General features: G+C 35.5%; 1 protein-coding gene across 4 annotated transcripts in view; it reads left to right on the top strand.

Annotated features, from left to right (window-relative positions):
- Positions 1-14,417, top strand: part of CenB1A (Centaurin beta 1A) — a 66,943-nt gene extending 52,526 nt beyond the window's left edge. For 2 of the 4 annotated variants that reach the window (XM_068370761.1, XM_068370763.1), the window contains 3 exons: positions 4,624-4,730; positions 4,953-5,080; positions 7,833-14,417. In XM_068370761.1, the coding sequence (XP_068226862.1) occupies positions 4,624-4,730; positions 4,953-5,080; positions 7,833-7,867 (270 nt within the window). In that variant the 3' untranslated portion in view covers positions 7,868-14,417. Of the gene's footprint in view, positions 1-470; positions 923-4,623; positions 4,731-4,952; positions 5,149-7,832 lie in introns of those variants that run through there. The other 2 variants (XM_068370762.1, XM_068370764.1) reach the window with 2 other exon arrangements.
- The last annotated feature ends 3,508 nt before the right edge of the window (positions 14,418-17,925 follow it).

Genomic DNA, 17,925 nt, shown 5'->3' with positions numbered 1-17,925 from the left:
ACACCTGATTCATTCTAATTTCTGTGACTTTGTTATATCAATTATGCTTTTCCATAAATGTCTTAGTAAATTTTCTGCAGTGCTTACAATAATTCATGCAATTTTTCCTTTTTGATACATACTTATTACTATATTTTGATGCTTTTGTATGTTATGTGCTTCAACGTAAGTTACTCTGCAGTAATATTTCACTAATTTGTACTAATTGGGGGGGGGGGGGAACTCATCTGGATATGCAGCAAATAGGTTAGATTGGCATAAAAAAATCATGGCTTAAAATGTATGTGATTTTATTTATCAATACTAATTCTTAAAACTCATACAAACAATTAAGAAAGTGAATCTACGCTTACATCTTGTAACTATGTAGACTAGCCAACCTGAAATTCATGCATAACAAATGTAGAATAATTGGGCCAAAGCATTATGAATCACAATCGAAGGAAGTTTATCTATCAACACACTTATAGGCGAGGTGTGACCTGTTGAAGAAGATGCAAGGAATAGAAATACAGGAGATGGAAAAAGTTGACTTGAGCAGCTTACCCTGCAATAAAGTAAGGTTAACAAGGTCAAAAGGAGACACTTATTTTATATGCTATGATGTGAAATCATTTTTATAACTAATGCTAATTAGGAAGTTATTTAATTATTAATTGTTGAAAATATATGGAAACTAGCCTACATTACCAAACATCCAAAAGTTACGCTACTACCAACTACCGAATTGATAGTAATAGTCTACAATGGCAAATATTCCTTGCATAGTATTGTGAACATTTATTGATTTTCACATACTTTACCCTATTCTAGCTGTGAATATCTCCTAAAAATAATGATCCACCAAACTTTTTCCGCATAAAAACAGACAATTATTAGGAATTGTGTATAATCTTTTACTATAAAAGATGAGTAAACTAGAATTTGCTAAACATCTTAAAGCTACTGTACACTGCTACAGTCTATTGGGTATTGTCTAGCAATCGTAAACAAATTCTGCTTAACGTTTTAAAACTTAATTTTTACTTTTCAAATTACTGTGATGTTCTTTATTTGTGAGTATCACTAACAAATAATAACTGGTAAATAAAAATTCTTATTAACAAAAACTTTACTTTTTTTATTGTAAACTCTTGGATGATCTTACCATTTTGTATCAAATATAATAAACACAAATCACTGATATTCAGTGTCTTACATTTTTTGGGCATTTTTAAAATTCAAAATAAAGTTCAGAAATAAAAAATAGTTAAAGCATAAAAAATTGAATCTTTAGACTTCAATGAAGTGGTAAAAATCCATGGCAAAAAATTTACTTCGGAGACCCATTTCCTCCAGATTGTAGCTGGAAAGGGTTTTAGACCTTAGCCAATTTACTTCAATCAGTGACCCAGTTCTGAAGTCCAGGTTAAAAGACCCTAATTGCTGTGGAGGACGGCAACTTGTAAAGGGCCCTAGGACAGATATTCCCTGTTATCCTTTGGCTAAAAAAGATTTCTTGAACACTGGACCTCATGAAAGGCTCTCTCCTAGTAGATATCCACGATTCTTCACACATGTTCCCAAGACGGGTTGGGGATGTCATTCAAGGGAGACCTACTCTATGCATAGTATTCAGGAAATATTCAGCTTAGTTTCTATTCCTGGCATTGGAAAAACTCAGTTTAAAATGGAACTCGCACATTAAAAATCTTTATTGACAACCAGACAGCAGTCGGTTATCTTCAGAAAGGGAGATGTTACTCAAGAACTCTGAAGTCAGTAGTCCTTTGAGTTATGAAGTTCCTTTGAGAGAGGGCTCTGTACCTCAATTCAGTCCATCTGTCAGGCTCTATCTATGTCCAAGCAGACAGGTCTGAAAGTGGATCTTAGATGAGAGCTCCTTCCAATAGATCCTCAAAACTGTTCCTCATTTCCAAAGGGGACCTGTTTACAAAGGCAGAGAATTTGCAAATATCTCATTTAGGTAGCTCCAAATGTGGATTCTCGGCCATTTGGAAGTGCTAAGTCTAGACTGGAATAGATGGTCTTTAATCTGTGTTTCTTCCCAATAAGTTTCATTTTGAAGATTTTATCAGTCTTTGCTAAGACAGCTTTGCTTATGGCTCCACTGTGGCCAGATAGTCCATGGTTTCCACTCCAGTATCTGAGATCAAAGACACACCCTCTTCAGTTGGCACAGCTATTTTGGAGAGTAGTTAGCTAGAATATCCTTGCTTTTTCCTTTCTGACCCAGAATCTCAATACTTCTAGAATATATGAAGAGACTTCCTAGCTAAAAACATTACTTATTTGATGGGCTGTAAAAGGCCCTCTTCCACCAGACAATACCAGTCAGTGTAGAAGGCTTGGCTGGCCTTCCTTTGAGATAGGACCTCCATGCTTGATAACCATGATCTTTTTCTGGTTTCCTATCTGGTCCACTTGTAAGAAGATAGGAATCTTAAGCCCTTAACAATTTTGTTTTACTTATATATGTTGACAGAACACTTCAATCAAGCCATTCAGACATGTTTCACAAAATTACTGTCTATTCTTTACAATAATTGTTGGTTTAACTCTCTTAGTTTCCTGGTCATTTGATAATGTGCTTGGTTTTTGGCCAAATCTGTTACTCTAAAAGAGCCACTTCAGAAGGCTGTAATTTTAATAGCCTTAGTCTTGGGAGAAAGAGTTGGAAAAATTTACAGCAGTCTGGAGAGAGTGGTTGTCTCCTGATACTGACTCCTTGTCTTTTTATTAACCAAGAATGAAAAACCTCTCCTGAGGCAGGACTTACTCCATATATCATCTTTACACACTAGTTATGGTGACTGTACACGCCATCAAAATACCAGACCTACAATTCCCTTTCTACAGGTGTCATTGATGTCTCTCACCATAGGACCTATCCATATGTGGAAAGCAGCTTCTTTATTAGCCTTTTTTCTTAATATGCAATTTTCTATCAAAGCATTATTGGTTGGTCGGGGATGAGGTGTTGATAAGATACTACCTAAAACAACTCCAAGTACAGTAGTTCAATGCACTTGAGGGAGATTGGGTTGAAGGAAGGGGATCCTCACATGGTGGTCATCTAGCTTACCTTCTCCAAGAGTTTCCTGTCATGAGGTGATTGTGTTGATGTGTTAGTCTTTTCTTTTCACATATATAAGCATAAATTGGACATTGCTCTGTTATAGGTGACTTGTCCTTCCTTGTGCAAGAATTTACCTTGTTTTATGCTCTGGTATTAGTTCTTGGGAGCCACATAGCATCCTAAACCTAAAAATTGGGTTTTGATGAGGGAAAATCCTATTTTGAGGGAGGTCCTGTTTGGTTCGCAAGACACCCCACCCCTTCCCTATACTTGTGAAGAGAAGTGGGGCATAACTGACAAATATTCTTCATTTAATAAGACAGTTGCCAGGCGAGAAGCAAACGGCTGGGTAAGCATTGTCTTGAATTCTAGTGCTATAATGGTTTTCAGTGGGTGACCTGTTGTCACTTAGCTGATGAATTCAGCATTGCAGGGGCTCTGACTGGCTCAATAGAGCGTGAGCCCTTAAATTTCCCTAATATAGAATAAAGTACATGCTTGACATGTTGGTACAATAACCTTAACCCCTTCGCTATGAGGACGTTATTGGATGTCAAAACATCCCCTGTGCTACACGCGCTGACGTCCCAGATACTTCATTTGCAAATATAAACCATATGGAAGTGTAATCATTCTTATATCATACAAAATAGTACAGCACATGATTGTATATTATAAAATTTCACTAAAAAACCTCCTCCCCTCCCTGACATCCCCTCCTTTCTTCGGCCAACCAACGAAGTCTTTGGGATTCTAGCCTTTATTCCTGAATGTGTTAGAGCTATTTTAATCTGTTTTTATGTTACCATGTAGAATTACACCAATCTCTAGGCAAAGGGGACATTCCCTACTCAAACCCCCTGACACCATCCCGCTTATAGACTTGGATCCTCATATCTCATCCCCCCACCAATTGAAACGCATGGAATTCTAGTCTTTATTCATGATTATGTAAGGGCTATATTAGTGTATTTCTGCGTTGGTATACATGTTCAAATCACACAAAATCATCTGTAAAGTGCGACATAACTGTCGTTCTGTAACCATCGCCTGTTCTCCCTCTCTGACTCTCTCACATAATGCCACCAAAACACCTGTCATACAAGTTGTTGAAAGCTCTGTTTCTTCAAATTCTGTCTCTTATATAAATATTATTATCTCCATACTATAAATAATTACCTGAAAATTTCTCAATCCATAATATCTTCCCCTTATTTTATATAAATTTCCAATTTCCTACATCATTTATTTGCGTCTTAGGATATTTCCTCCACACTTACATTTGTAATCTTGATGGCTGTAAACACAGTGACCCACATGATTTATTTTTTCTTATTTTGTTTCTTATTTTCTCAACTATCATTTCTACAAAATAGTATAATTTTTATTTACGAAATAGTATTTGAAATCCATCCACTGGATCAGAATTGTGTTTTAGAAAATTCCACAAACATAATGTAGTACTGTAAACAGTTTCATAAATAAAGTTAAGGAACTGATATTTAGCATTTAGTACACCCACTTATAAGTTTATATTATTACAGGTTTGTTTATTACTAAAGCATCGTGTTGATCTTAACCAGACTGACAATGATGGCAATAAAGCAATTGATTTAGCTTTAAAGAGCAGTGAACCTGATGTTGTTACTCTGTGAGTATCCATTGTTGTTGGTAAAAGTTACCGTAGTCTTATTACATAGTTTTGAGGTTTTGTTTTAAATACAATGCTGTACAGTGTTTGCAAAAATATATTACTATAGTATACTTTTGGTTTCATATGAGCTCTGTTAATACTATTTGTCAAGCAGGTTAATTTTTGTTTAGTTTTGAGAAAGTTTTTTATTTTGAAATCTATTTTTTTTTTCTTTTACAGGTTACGTGTTGCCAGCCTTAGCGAACACATCGACCGAGACGGTGGAGGGGAAGATAACATGTTAACAGACTTTCTTAGAGACTTCCAAGAGAAAATAGTTAATCATGGTCACAACCGCTCTCGTTCTGGTGAGGGACCCCCAGCTCCAGAAAATTAGGAAAATAAAAACTGCTCATGCATGCCTTCTCTGCCATAAGTGAGAGGATTCCAATTTTTTATATATATATATATATTAGAGGATACATCAAATTTCATCAGTATTTACATCCTCTCATTGATAGTTTTATAAGGTCTTTTGTTATCTCCTTACCTATACCATTTCCTTTCTGCAATAAGAACCATAACAATACCATTGCGTTTTGTGATATAAGGGGTTAAAATATTTTAAAAAATTTCTTAGCATTAAAAATGCAAATTCCCGGATAAAATATAAGAATGGGTAGAGCAGGGAGCGCTTATTTTTTAAATAAATAATTGTGAAGTTAGTATTTTTAGATAAGAAATATAGGTGAGAATTGTATATATATTTGGTGTGGCAGGAAAACTAAATACATTGTAGTAACTCTTCATCTTGTCCTTAGTGAAGGAATAAGTCTCATGAGTATTGGAGAATGCCAAAAAGCTGAAGCAGATAGATGGAAATAGTATTAGCTATTGCATGACTACTATTTATGGTTTTGTCAATTTTTTCTCTGCTTAGATGCCTCATTTTCATGTTAGTCAACATAGTATATTGTAATCAATCATGTCTGGTTTTCCCTTTATTTGCTTTTAACATGAAATTAGCTCTGTTTTATGTCCTGTACTATTTCTCTGTGTTGCTGCTTTTTTTTCTCTTAAACAGTAACTGGACATCTTTCTCCATTTCCTAATTTGTAATGCAGGTACACTATTGATTTTCCAGCACCTTTGGTTCCAAAGGCTTGTTGTATTAGTGATTTTGCTGGATAGAGAGGTTACTTCATGATAGGTTGTTGTAGGTTACCCTTTAATAGGTTGGTATACACTATAGTATACCTCCTAGTCACTAACTTTGTTACTCAAGATTAATGGACTATTAGAAATTTGAAATAATATTAATGTAAAGTAGATGGATAAATGAGACAATGGATATTTCAACTATCCATAGCAGTAATGTAATTTTAATAGGGGTCCATAATTATGCTTTAGGTGCTAGATCATCTGATTCAATAAAATTAATGCTGCCACTGTACTCCAGCCACGAGGTCTCGACATTCTGAGATCACACACTTTTTCAAAATCACTTTCTTATTCCTTTTCAGTGTTCATGCTTATTTAGCTGCACTGTATGCACCAAAGTATTTGCTTTATCTGCTAATGATAACACACTATTTACCAACACTCCTGTTATCTCCATTTCATTCATGCTGCAGCTACTCTTTATTTCTGCTCTTTCAAATTTGCTTCACAATAGAGTTTCTCCAACATAACAGAATGATCTACCTCTTGAGACCAGTCAATGAATGTAACAAAGTTTTCAACTTCATCGTCTTCCCTTTAACGTGACACCATCTTTTACATTCGTTATACAGTACTGAGTTCACTCTCCACATTTTTCCCATGACAACCACATAGCCACTTCTCGATTGTACTTTGCTTTCTTTCCAGATGCCATTAGCTTTGTATTACTTATGCTAGTTTTAAATTTCTTAGACAGTCACTCATTTCAAAGTGCTAGTAGAGTTCTTAGTTAATAAGGAAAAAAATCAACTTGTAATCATTTCATGTTTTAAAGAAGTTGCAGTCAGTACTGGTTTTTACAGAAAGTATAGTTATTCTTGTTCATATGTAATTAGAACTAATTGATGATTCAAGACTCCTTTTCACCTGGGACATTATCAGTAGTAGAATATTGTTCGAGTGCAGTACTGTACCCAAATAGAAATACCCGAAAGGTTTTTGTGCTAGGTTTGATGAACACTGTGATTTCTACTTGAACCTTTAATAGTTCAGGTCTTCATCTATCAATTTTCCAAGATAACTTGGTCTTAGTCTTATTGCTTAGCTGATTAACCCATGTTTTCCATTTGATAAAACCAGTAATATGGAAACTATTTTCTGTGAAGTTAAAGAACAGTCATAACTATTCAGTGTTTCTCTGCCCACCATATTGATGATTATTATGGCTCACAAACTTTTCATAATTATATCCAGGTGGTTTTTCTTTATATTTTAGACCAAGTGCTTTTTATTTATTTGCTAAGGTTGTAATTTCTACAATTTATTTTAGTTGTATTAATTTATACAAATGATATTTTTTATTTGGACCATTTAATCTTCCCCTGTAATATATGTACAGTAATGTAATTATGAGTCTTGGATAAGGTTTTTTTTAATTAATCATTTTCCATTGCAAGTTATTTTCCGTAGGATGTAAAACAATGAATTGCATTTCTGTAAACTCTTTGGAAAATGTATTGAAATACTTCTAAATTTTTGTCAGGTTTCGTATCAAGAAAGTAATTTTAAATATGAAATATAAACATGTTCTTCCTGAAAGCTTTCAAACTTAGACAGACACTTATAACTAAAAGTATCTACTGCACTTTCCAGATCAAAAGTGGGAGATAGAGAAATTAAAAGTTTCTCGCCTATGTATGGGGGGAGGGCAAGCTTTCGAAAAGCAAAATCATTCAGCAGGACTGTATTTATTAATTATATTACCCGGTTCTACATTATTGTCATGTTTCACACACTTCTTTTTGTGACTTATTTCTCCTCCTGTCACCCTTGCCAATGAATGCACTGCAAAAAGTGGTGTTATATAGAAGTATTTGGATTGAAAGAAGTATAAAGCTTGATTTGTTTATCAAAAAACCATTGATATAAAAAAAGTACTGACATGTTACCTCTTTTCAGTTAAATCAGGATGGAATGACTCGTACCAGCAATAGGAAGTGCTAAAGACAAGATAAAATGTTGAATCTTAGTGTATTAATCATAAAATAGTGTTATCTTACCAGTCACATTAGTTTCCCAGGATCATTCATAGTGTAGCAGTTTATGGTCTTTTGATTAATTTGGAAGTTCTAGTAACAAAAAGAATGAAACACTCAAGACTGAAGGTCTTAATGTCACAATATGTCTTCTCAATATCCAAGATTTGATACACTATTTGTCTTGGAGAGTTGTGTTTGTGGTGTAAAGTTTAGTGGAAAAATCATATCTTCAGTGTGCTTATTTTTTGTGCCATTTTTTTCACCATGTATCCTAATTTTGGAAATATTTGGATAGGAAAATACTTCAGGATCTAAAAACAGAGACTTGCACTTCAATATTGATTCTGTTAAGGGGCAAAATCTATTTTTAAAATTTTACCATAAAATACTGCTTATACTTAGTCTGGAAGAACTACTATTAGTTTTTTTGTTAATGAAGGTAATCAGTAGATTTGGAAAATAATGGATTTTATGTGCCATTATTGTAACAATACCTATCTCCGTATTATTTTTCCATCAGTTCGTATTAGTTCCGCTGTAATATACTTAAGTTTTTCTACATGACAGAAATGTATAAATTTATGTATATATTAGTTTAATGATTTACAGATTTTTAAATGTGATTAAGTGCTTTATATTCTACTTAGCCAAATTTTTCCAAGTTAGGGGATACTCATCTCAATGTTCAGTTGGAGATTTACTCATCTTATTGTCCATTTTGAGACTGCTTAAATTTTTTTTCTTGTAAATATGGCAGGAAAAGTATGACACCTTATTTTCATACTACCCACATTTATTCATGCTTTACATTGTGGCATGTGATCCTTTTGTTTTAGGGTAATATATCACCATAATAGGCCTCCATATGTTGTCATTGGTAGCTGAATTAAAAAAAAATATATATATAGGGGGTCCAAATTTTCATATGTGATAAAGAAAATGTTAAATAGGTCTCATTAAGTCTCTTCCTATCCATCACTGCTCTTGAGATTTCCCAATACCTAACCCTCTAAGCAATGTGATAAATTGGATAAGGGAATAGGAATTATAATACTGTAGTTATTTGGTTGGAAACTGGTTTCTTTAATTTTTTAGCAATAAAATGTTGATTAATGTAGTTATATATGATGATTAATGCAGTTGCCATGTATTACAATAATTACAGTTAATTTAAGACATCACTTGAGCAAGTTCCTTATTTATTGAAACATGATTAATTATCACAAGTTTCTCATTAAATGAAATATTAATTTTGGTATAGTACTCTTAAAATTAATGCAAAATACTCTGTACAATTCATATTTCCATGCTCGCATGAGGAGGGTGTAGTTGTCAATAAACCTGTGCATTATGTAATTTTTTTAACTGGTTGTAACAATGACTGGAAGCATTATGTAACTAGTAACATTTTAGTTTTCACTGAAGGTCGTAGAGTAACAAGGTTGATTCCTGTAATGAAATCAGTAGTCCAAAATACAAGAAATGAATGTTTAAACAAACTTGGAGTAGATTTCATCTTTGCAGAACTATTTTAGAGTAATTGGTTTTTAGAACACAGTTTTTGTGGAAAATTATCAAGAAATATATATTAGTTGAGATGGTAATATAAGTAGAGTTCATATTGCAGGTTCCTCAAGTAGCTATAAATTTGATTTATTAAGTTTAACTAAATTAATTTAGAAACATTACTAGATTAAATTTTAGCAAAATGAATAAGTGTAGACTTCTCCAGTATGCTTGATGGAATATAAATTCACCTTTATCTGTATGCCCAAAAATATAGGATAATTTAAACATAGAAAAGGTTTATGAAGCCCAAAAAGGAAAAGGTGGCCAAACTGATTCAAAAGTTTACCAAGTATTTTTGTCTGCTAATTAAAATTGTAGAGGAATACTTACCACTTAGAAGAGGCATAAGGGTCTTATGTTGTAGACTCCACATTAGTTGTATCTACCTGCAACATAAATTGGAATTGAAACTTTCTGTGAACGAAAAGACTCGTTCACTCAGGAGTCCCCTTTCTGAACCTTTTCAATTTCAGCAAATGCCAACAGATCTGAAAAAAAAGGTAAATCATAAGATGTAACATAATTGCACATCCTTAAACAATTAGCATACTTTAAAAAAATAATTTAAAGAAAAGTAAAAATAGAATATAGGACAAGGAAAACTAGATATGCCATCATAAGCTTTGTTTTATTTTGATGGACCTGAAATTAAAGATTTGTCACTCCTTATGTTATATTTTACTTATTGAAATATTGAATTCAATCATTATAGTATAATTTGATATAGAAATAGAAAAACCCCATATTTTGTGAAGTACTACAGTACCCCATTTCGAACAAAACAGTACTGTAAAGCAAGCATTTAGAAATGGTAAGAAAACATGAAGCAAGGTCGTGTTGTTGACAGTAGTTCATGAACTATATTATGCCAATTTTTTAAAGACTCATGATGTATATACTGTATATAGAATGAATGAAAATTGTGAATTTATTATTTTAAAAGTGTATAGGGTCAAAATATTTATAAAATTTTAAATAATTTAGTTATTACTTTGTTTTCCATGAACATAATACTATGATAACTACTGTACAGGATTGCCTATAACATGAAAAAGTTACATACTATATTATGTCAGAAAAACAGTTTTGACAAAAAATGTAATATCAAACCAAATATGGGGAATACCAAAGGCTCATGTCAATAGTAACCCTAAATTTATATTATGAAATATTCAGGTTGTCTGCCAGATACCAGTTCTGCATTTGAAAAAAATTTCTAGAATTCTTTTTAAAAAATTCTAAATTTATATTTCCCCATGTCTTCGTTTTCCAGTTTTGATTATGTCAGCTAATGTTTTCTGTCATAGTTGCTAGACAAAATACCCTAACCAGAAGAACATAGTAGGGAAAGCTATCCTTCAGTTTACTCCCAGCTATGTGGGATTATTAGTGCGTTGTCTATCTATCAAGTGTTCTCCTACACTAGTCCCTATGATAAATTTTTATGAAGTACATTATTAATTTTTATAACTTTTGTTAACTATTTTAGTTTTCATTTCACCATTAAATAGTAGTTTAGCAAGGCCATCAGGTCTCAATTTATGCTGTCGTAAGTCTCGCTTCAAGTTTGCAGAAAAAAAAATATTTGTCGATAATTGTGTGCAGGACAGAGGTTTTCAAATCTTTGGTATCTGGCTGTTTTACAGAATTTGCCTGTAGCCAGTATACAAATTTTGCAGTTTTTCAGTAGCAGGAATTTCATCCTAAATCTTTGGAAGACAGGGTAGAAGAATGACCAATGAATATTTGTGATTATGAATTCAAAATTTTAAGTGCAATTTGCTTAGATACAGTAGTCTTCTCTTCAGCATTATGAGAAATAGAAATACTACTGTAGAAATTATATTGACCATACAAGATTTCAAATTAAGAATAGAATGTAGTTAAGATGCCGTGACTTTAAGCTTATTTGGACTCATAATCACTCTTGGAATTTGATTTTTCACCAAAGATTTACAGTACATAGATTTATAACAGTAGTTTAGATTTAGTGAATGCTTTGAAAAAACAAAATGCTCAACTCATTCATTTTCAGTAGGAGCATCCACTACTTCTCTTTTCTCATGTAGTGTATTAAGGAAATTTTATATGTATATATCAACTATTTTCTCTTCACTGGAACATAAATTATAATGTCTAGCTAGAGACAGTTTTCTCATTTGGGTTGTAAGGGTTATTTATACAGAATGGTTGTAAATGTGATAAATACTGCCTTACATGCTGTAAAAATTTGTCAAGATAAGTCACTGCCAAAACTTGGTTGGCTATACAGTTTAAAAAACTTTTCCCTCAAACTCATTCTTTGTGGAATACTGTACTAGAGGGTTACCTATTCTCAATGTTTAGTATTTACGATCAGCGAAATGTATTTTTATTTTGTGTAAGTACCAATATTTATAATGAGGCAGTGTACCATATTGTTAATGTCTTGACAGTTGTTAGAAGTATTTTTCAGCAAGTTATGTTGTAGCATTCTCTTGCCTTTTGCCATCGGGACTTGCAACATTAAGTGCTTTCACATTCTTTTGATGGCCTTATCAGCTTTATGATACAGAGCTCACTCTATGAAAATACGTATATGGTGTTGAATTTTAAAGTATAAATTTTTCTCTAATAGATGTTAACTATGCATGTATAAAATTTAATTTTACATAATGATAATTGTATATTGAATGTTACAGACTGTGCAGCAAATCCTACTTTTATGTCTTGCACATATCTGTAATTACACACATTTTCTTGGTGCCTCATGCTGTAAATGTTCTTGTGCCTGAGCTGCCTTGTTGGATCAATTTATGAAAATTTCATTTATTTATGTTATGATTTGTCTTTCTCTCCTGTTGCTTGGAGAGTATAGTGCTTCATTAAAATGGAAATGACCTTTTTAATGTATTTTCCAGGACAAATACCATATTGTAGGGTTTGTACAATACAGTAGTATCTTGGTTTACAAGCAACTTTGAATATGAGGTTACAAATTTAAATTGGATTAAGAGTGCTACATCGGTCTGCGAGCATGAATTTATCTCTGTATGGGAATATTTCATGGACAAGTACAGCGCAAACGAGACTAATGCATTGCGCAAAATTTTTAGAGTATAACGAAATAGTATGTGCCATTCTCAAATTAATACATGTTTCTGTCTTCGCGACGGTTTTTTGCTGCCCTAGAGCGAGTCGACTCATAACCTACCAGCTCACTGCTCATTGCCTATGCGCTGTCAACGAACACTAAGTAACCCATTGCACTACTGTTTATTGGATTTATGTGGTTTCTATTGTAGTACTCGAGTATTGTATTACTGTATGAACTTGCACCATTACAACTTACCGTACACTTAGCCTCTATCTACATTACTACTGTAAATTAGTTCAATAACACTAATTCAATAAAAATTAAAAGAATAAGTATCAGTACAACACCACTAATTGTTTACGAACCAAGTTCTACGCAGTAAGTCTTAAAGCATGATGCAACTCCTGAGCCATCAACTGTTTGACATGGGGTAGTGTAATGAACTTATCACACTTTATACTAAATTTTTTTTTTTTTTTTTTTACATCACAACAATATTCTGCACAAAGGGGACTGAAGCAGGAGATGCACAGTGGAGGAGAGGGAAAAGGCAGGTAGCATGCAGGGTTTAAAGGAGTGTGGTCAGTCTGAAATCATCAGGCTACCAAAGTATTTATTGCAAAACCACAAATGGGTGATTTTTTAATTAATAGGTTTCTCAGTTTTCCATATTGCGGATGACCAAACCTGTGAATATCGAGACCTGACTGTATGTTAGATAGTTGAATCTATAAATAATATAGATGCAGTGCTTACATGTGTGTGCACATGCATTCAATTTTTAACCTAGGCCCGTCGGGGACAGGCATTTTGCATAAGGGGAAATGGTCAAAATGTTTTAAAGCTTTTCAAGAAGGAAAATGAAAAATTAAAATTGTTAGGGTAATTATGATTCGAAGTCCAGAAAAAATGTTCCTTTACAGATACTACACCGGCTCAAAAGAACAACTAAAAATGTGTGTGGTTCAAAAGAACAACTAAAAAATGTATAGTGGCATCCCATCGGATGGGTGAAATGGTAGGAAGGATTATAATTTTTGCAGTGGCTATTCCACAAGACTATAACCTCTTCCCCGTGTGCTTAAGCTGGAAAGCTCTACCAAAAAGGTTGCATCAATCCAACCATACATAACTATGCTTACAATGGCACATACAGGCTTCGTCAACCAGCATGAGAAATGCGTACGCCGCTCATTATCTACTGCATGACACTAGCAGGGAGTGCTGCCCTGCAGTAACTTTTTCATCTAATTGCCGACAATTTCTTTTTCATTGTGAATTATTAATATAATTAGGTGGTTATAGATTGTTATATAATTATCATTAAAAACGAGCGTGTACTTTTAAATGTGTTTGAACACTAGTGAATTTCCTATATTTCTTATGGGAAAAATTGGTTTTGTTTACAAGAATTTTATTTTGCAAACATGATCCCAGACCAAATTAAACTCAAACTGAGGTACTACTGTATTCACAAAAATACCATTTAAATTTATTTTTCACTATAATCTAGTATTTATACACAGTCATTATAATCTGGAAATTATACGAAAGGATCTTAAAAGCAAATGTATAAATTAATTATCCTATTTCAATATACTAAAAATATTTGTTCCTAATTATATTTACATTCCAGTGTCTTAACTTTAAAAGTTTATACTAGAAGCACTTGTGTAAGAATTATAGCTTATAAACCCTAAATATTGATCCATATGCAAGGTTGAAAAAATGTAATTGATTTTTATAGATTTCTGTACAGTAATGCAAAGGCTTGATATTTGCTTGGTTGAGTTTTGTATAAAGAGGAAATTTACGCTAACTTTGTACGCCAGCTAAATAAATGGTTATGATGTGCTGGTCCCAGGACTTTATTTATGCCTTAGGTGTTATAAACTTTTCTTTGATGTCTATATCAAGTGATTGTATACAGTACAGACAATTTCCTTCTATAGTTTTATGCGCCAATTCTGGCAGTTTTTCTTTCATTTTTATAAACTTCTATACAGTACTCATTCTTCAGAAGAGTGACAAATGTTTAGGGTGATAAAAAGAATCTTACATCTTCATACTTAACCGATATTCATGTCCCCCTTTTAGTCCTCTTCAGCTATCTCAACATTGCTGCTGGTCACACCACCAACCATGCATTTTTTTATATCTTTGACCAAGCTGTTAGTGCTAGTAATCTTACAATAGCCAACAACAGTCCATTCTTTTCAAGTTAGGTTAGGTTAGTTAACTCATAAGGGGTTGTGCCATCAGCATACCTCCTGTTGTGCTCTGTAGGTTTTTAGTAATGTAATTTTGCCACTTTAGCCCCAACTGTACATTTTTTGCCTCTTTACCTGTTCCCGTTTCTTTCTTCTTCCTTGCTGTCTAAGCTCTTTCAAGATTTACTAAATAGTGCAACTGCAGATTTTCCCCTCTAATTCATCTCTATGATAAATGGACTTATTAGACTGCTTATTTCTTATTTCCTCTCCTTTTTTTAGAGGTACCCCCAAGAAGATAACAACTAGGCCTTGAGTCATAGGTAAGTTGGAATAATTCCTATCTGAATACAAATCATTGTTCTTCACAGAGGAGTTTAATAACAGCGAAGGCTGAAAATACGGCAGTTAAACTTTTAATAAGGTGTAAATAACTGGCAGGGCAGTTACCCTTTCTGTTGCAGTGTGTACTGCCACCTTTCCAGCTCACTCTAACCTCAATTAAATTTCAGCCATCATAGAACTTTTTCCTCTTGGCTGGGAATTTTTGGCAGTTAATGCTTTCTGCATTAACTTTTTCTTTTTCTTCCAGCTGTGTGTATGTTTGCCGATTGTGTGAACATACAGATTAGTTTTAGTATCCCGCCCAAGCCATGCAGGACCTTCATGAGGAACGTCGAGGTGGATCCTCACTGGTCATGCTGCAGGTGCATATGCTTAGAGGCCTGAGTGTAGGAAGTGGCCACCCTTCCACAAGAAGGCCAAAAGGGATTCTTCTTCGGGAACTCTCCCTTCGTACTCTTCTCTTTTGTCTTCCTCCAGAGGGCGGTCAGGTAAGAGTGATAGGCAATTGACATTTGTAGAAGCTCAAGGGTAGGCTTCTTCCTCTGGGTGGTTCCCCTAATACTTTTGTTTTGCAAAGGAGTGACGCCCTTCGGCTACTGTGTCCTTCATTGGGCATTCCAGGCTTCTTTTCAGAGAGTACTTCTAACACTTTGTGGAGGAGAAAATTTGGCAGGACATTGCCACGATGCTGTCTTCTCTGCAGGCTACTCTTGATCCTGTCAGCACTGCCTCAAGTCGTCACCCACCGGAGTCTCGGTCTCCTCAGTTGACTTCTACTTTTCCTTACTCATTGTTGCCCAGTAGATCCTCGCAGCTCCTCTGTGCCTTTCAATATGGCTGTCTCTGCCGGGGTGTGATCCTTCCTTGGAGGAGGAGGATCCTGGATCTTTCTCTTGTAGAGGATTCGTTCTCTATGAGACCTTCTAGAATCTAGATCTATGAGACCTAGAATCTAGATCTATGAGACTCTTACCCATCCTCCTCTAGACCTTCTTTGCTTGCAAGACCTTCAGGTCGTAATACTTAGCCTGCTAGCACTTTTACATGTGCATACGCAAGGGGAATTCTTCCTCTAGTAGTCCCTTGTGTGGTTTGAAGCGGTAAGAGTTATGCTCTTCTGACACTCCAGTGGCATCCTGTTGCACCCTAACCTCTTCTTAGATCTTTGCTTGGCCCCGCAGACGACACCAGCACTCCAGGTTGCCCTTGAGGAGTACCTTGCCCTGGAGGAGGATTTGCAGTCTTCTTCGTCATCACAACCAGCGCTTGTCTTTCCGCTCCAGGTGCTCTCCTCCCTCTTGCTCTTGGAGATCTTCTTGCTATGCTCATCCTTCACCTTTGCATTGTAGGTGCTCTTCTCCTCGGCGCTCCAGATTGGATTGTTCACCTTCGCGAGCTAGTCGGAATTCACCCTCGTGTTCCAGGCACCCTTCACCATCTCTCTCCTAATGTGCCTCGCCCTCATGCTCGTCCTCGTCTTCGCTTGCTTATCAGTCGACTTTGTCCAACTGAACTACTCTTGCATTCAGTCGCCTAGCTCCAGCATTTCGTCACTGAGACCATTGGTCAGACAATGCCCTTCCCCTAAATATCACTGTTCAGGGGAAATGGATCCCTCACCTACAAGAGGGAGAGAAGGTACAGGTAAGCTGGCCCCTAACCCTGCTTCTCCAGACCTTTCAGATCGATCTCTACCTTGTCAACTCACTTTGGTCATCGAAAACCTAACTTTACGCAGCACCATTTGTTTGCAAGACACTCTATATCCTTCTTACCCCATCTATGCATATCCAGTTTCTTTCCTTCTGCCAGACACCTCAAAGGCTAGGCCTTGTTCCAGGAAGCATCTTTGGAAATGGGTCCCTATTACACCACCCCGAGGGGATGCAAGACCTCGCATGCATAGGGGTTATTTATTCCCAAACCCAGACTAGAACTCCAGTGGGCTACTCTTGCAAAGGATGTATTAAAAAAGATAAGGGACCAGGTTAGGTTTCCAGATAAAGGGAATATCTAACATTGTCAAGCTGCTTCTAACCTGATTCCTACCCCATGCCTAAGCAAAGGAAGTACAGTATTACAGTGTGTTTGACGCTAATCCATATCCTCTTTCCCTAGATCCCCCTGTAGCAAAGCTGATCCCGAGTTTTTCTTCCGACAGGCTCTCCTCAATTTATGTGTCCTTCGCCAGGCAGAGGCTTCCATCATGGAGTCAACCACAATGAATGCTCTACAGGCTACTCCCTAGATCGACAACTGGTCAGGTACAGTTGGCTACCTGGCCAGCAGGGAGGATCTATTGAACCCAAAGAAGAAGGCCCTGAAGAACATCATCCTTTCAGGAGCCAAGGCAGTGGAATATCTAATGCTGACATCCCAATGGGCAAATTTGGTTCAACACCCCAAGATGCAGTCCCCACCAGATTCCACAAGAGGTTAAGGAAGCAGGAGTACATGAACCCGAGGAATGCATCATTACCGCACCCGTCTTTTTCCACAGGATGAGATTTCTGCAGCAACAGAGAACCAGTGGAAGGAAATGGAGGAACTCAGTGATGCAGTGGGCCATTTCGTTTTCACAGCCCCAACCCTCTACCCTAAGTACAGCCAGACTACCATCTCACGGCCCTACTCCTGGTAAATCCTCAACAAAGGCATCCAAGATACAATCCATCTTAAAGCCTGCTCAACCTTTTCAGCCCAGACAGGGTCAAGGCCAACCTATGGAGAGAACCAGCATTAGGCTTTCCCCCACCTCTCAACCAATGGTGGAATGCCTTCAGAGGAATTAGAGGAATAAGGAGATAAAGAAG

Source organism: Palaemon carinicauda, chromosome 3 (genome assembly GCF_036898095.1).
Source record: "Palaemon carinicauda isolate YSFRI2023 chromosome 3, ASM3689809v2, whole genome shotgun sequence".
Classification (NCBI taxonomy): domain Eukaryota; kingdom Metazoa; phylum Arthropoda; class Malacostraca; order Decapoda; family Palaemonidae; genus Palaemon; species Palaemon carinicauda.
Note: the sequence above shows the minus strand (reverse complement) of the source record. Positions and strands in the feature narration are given on the sequence as shown.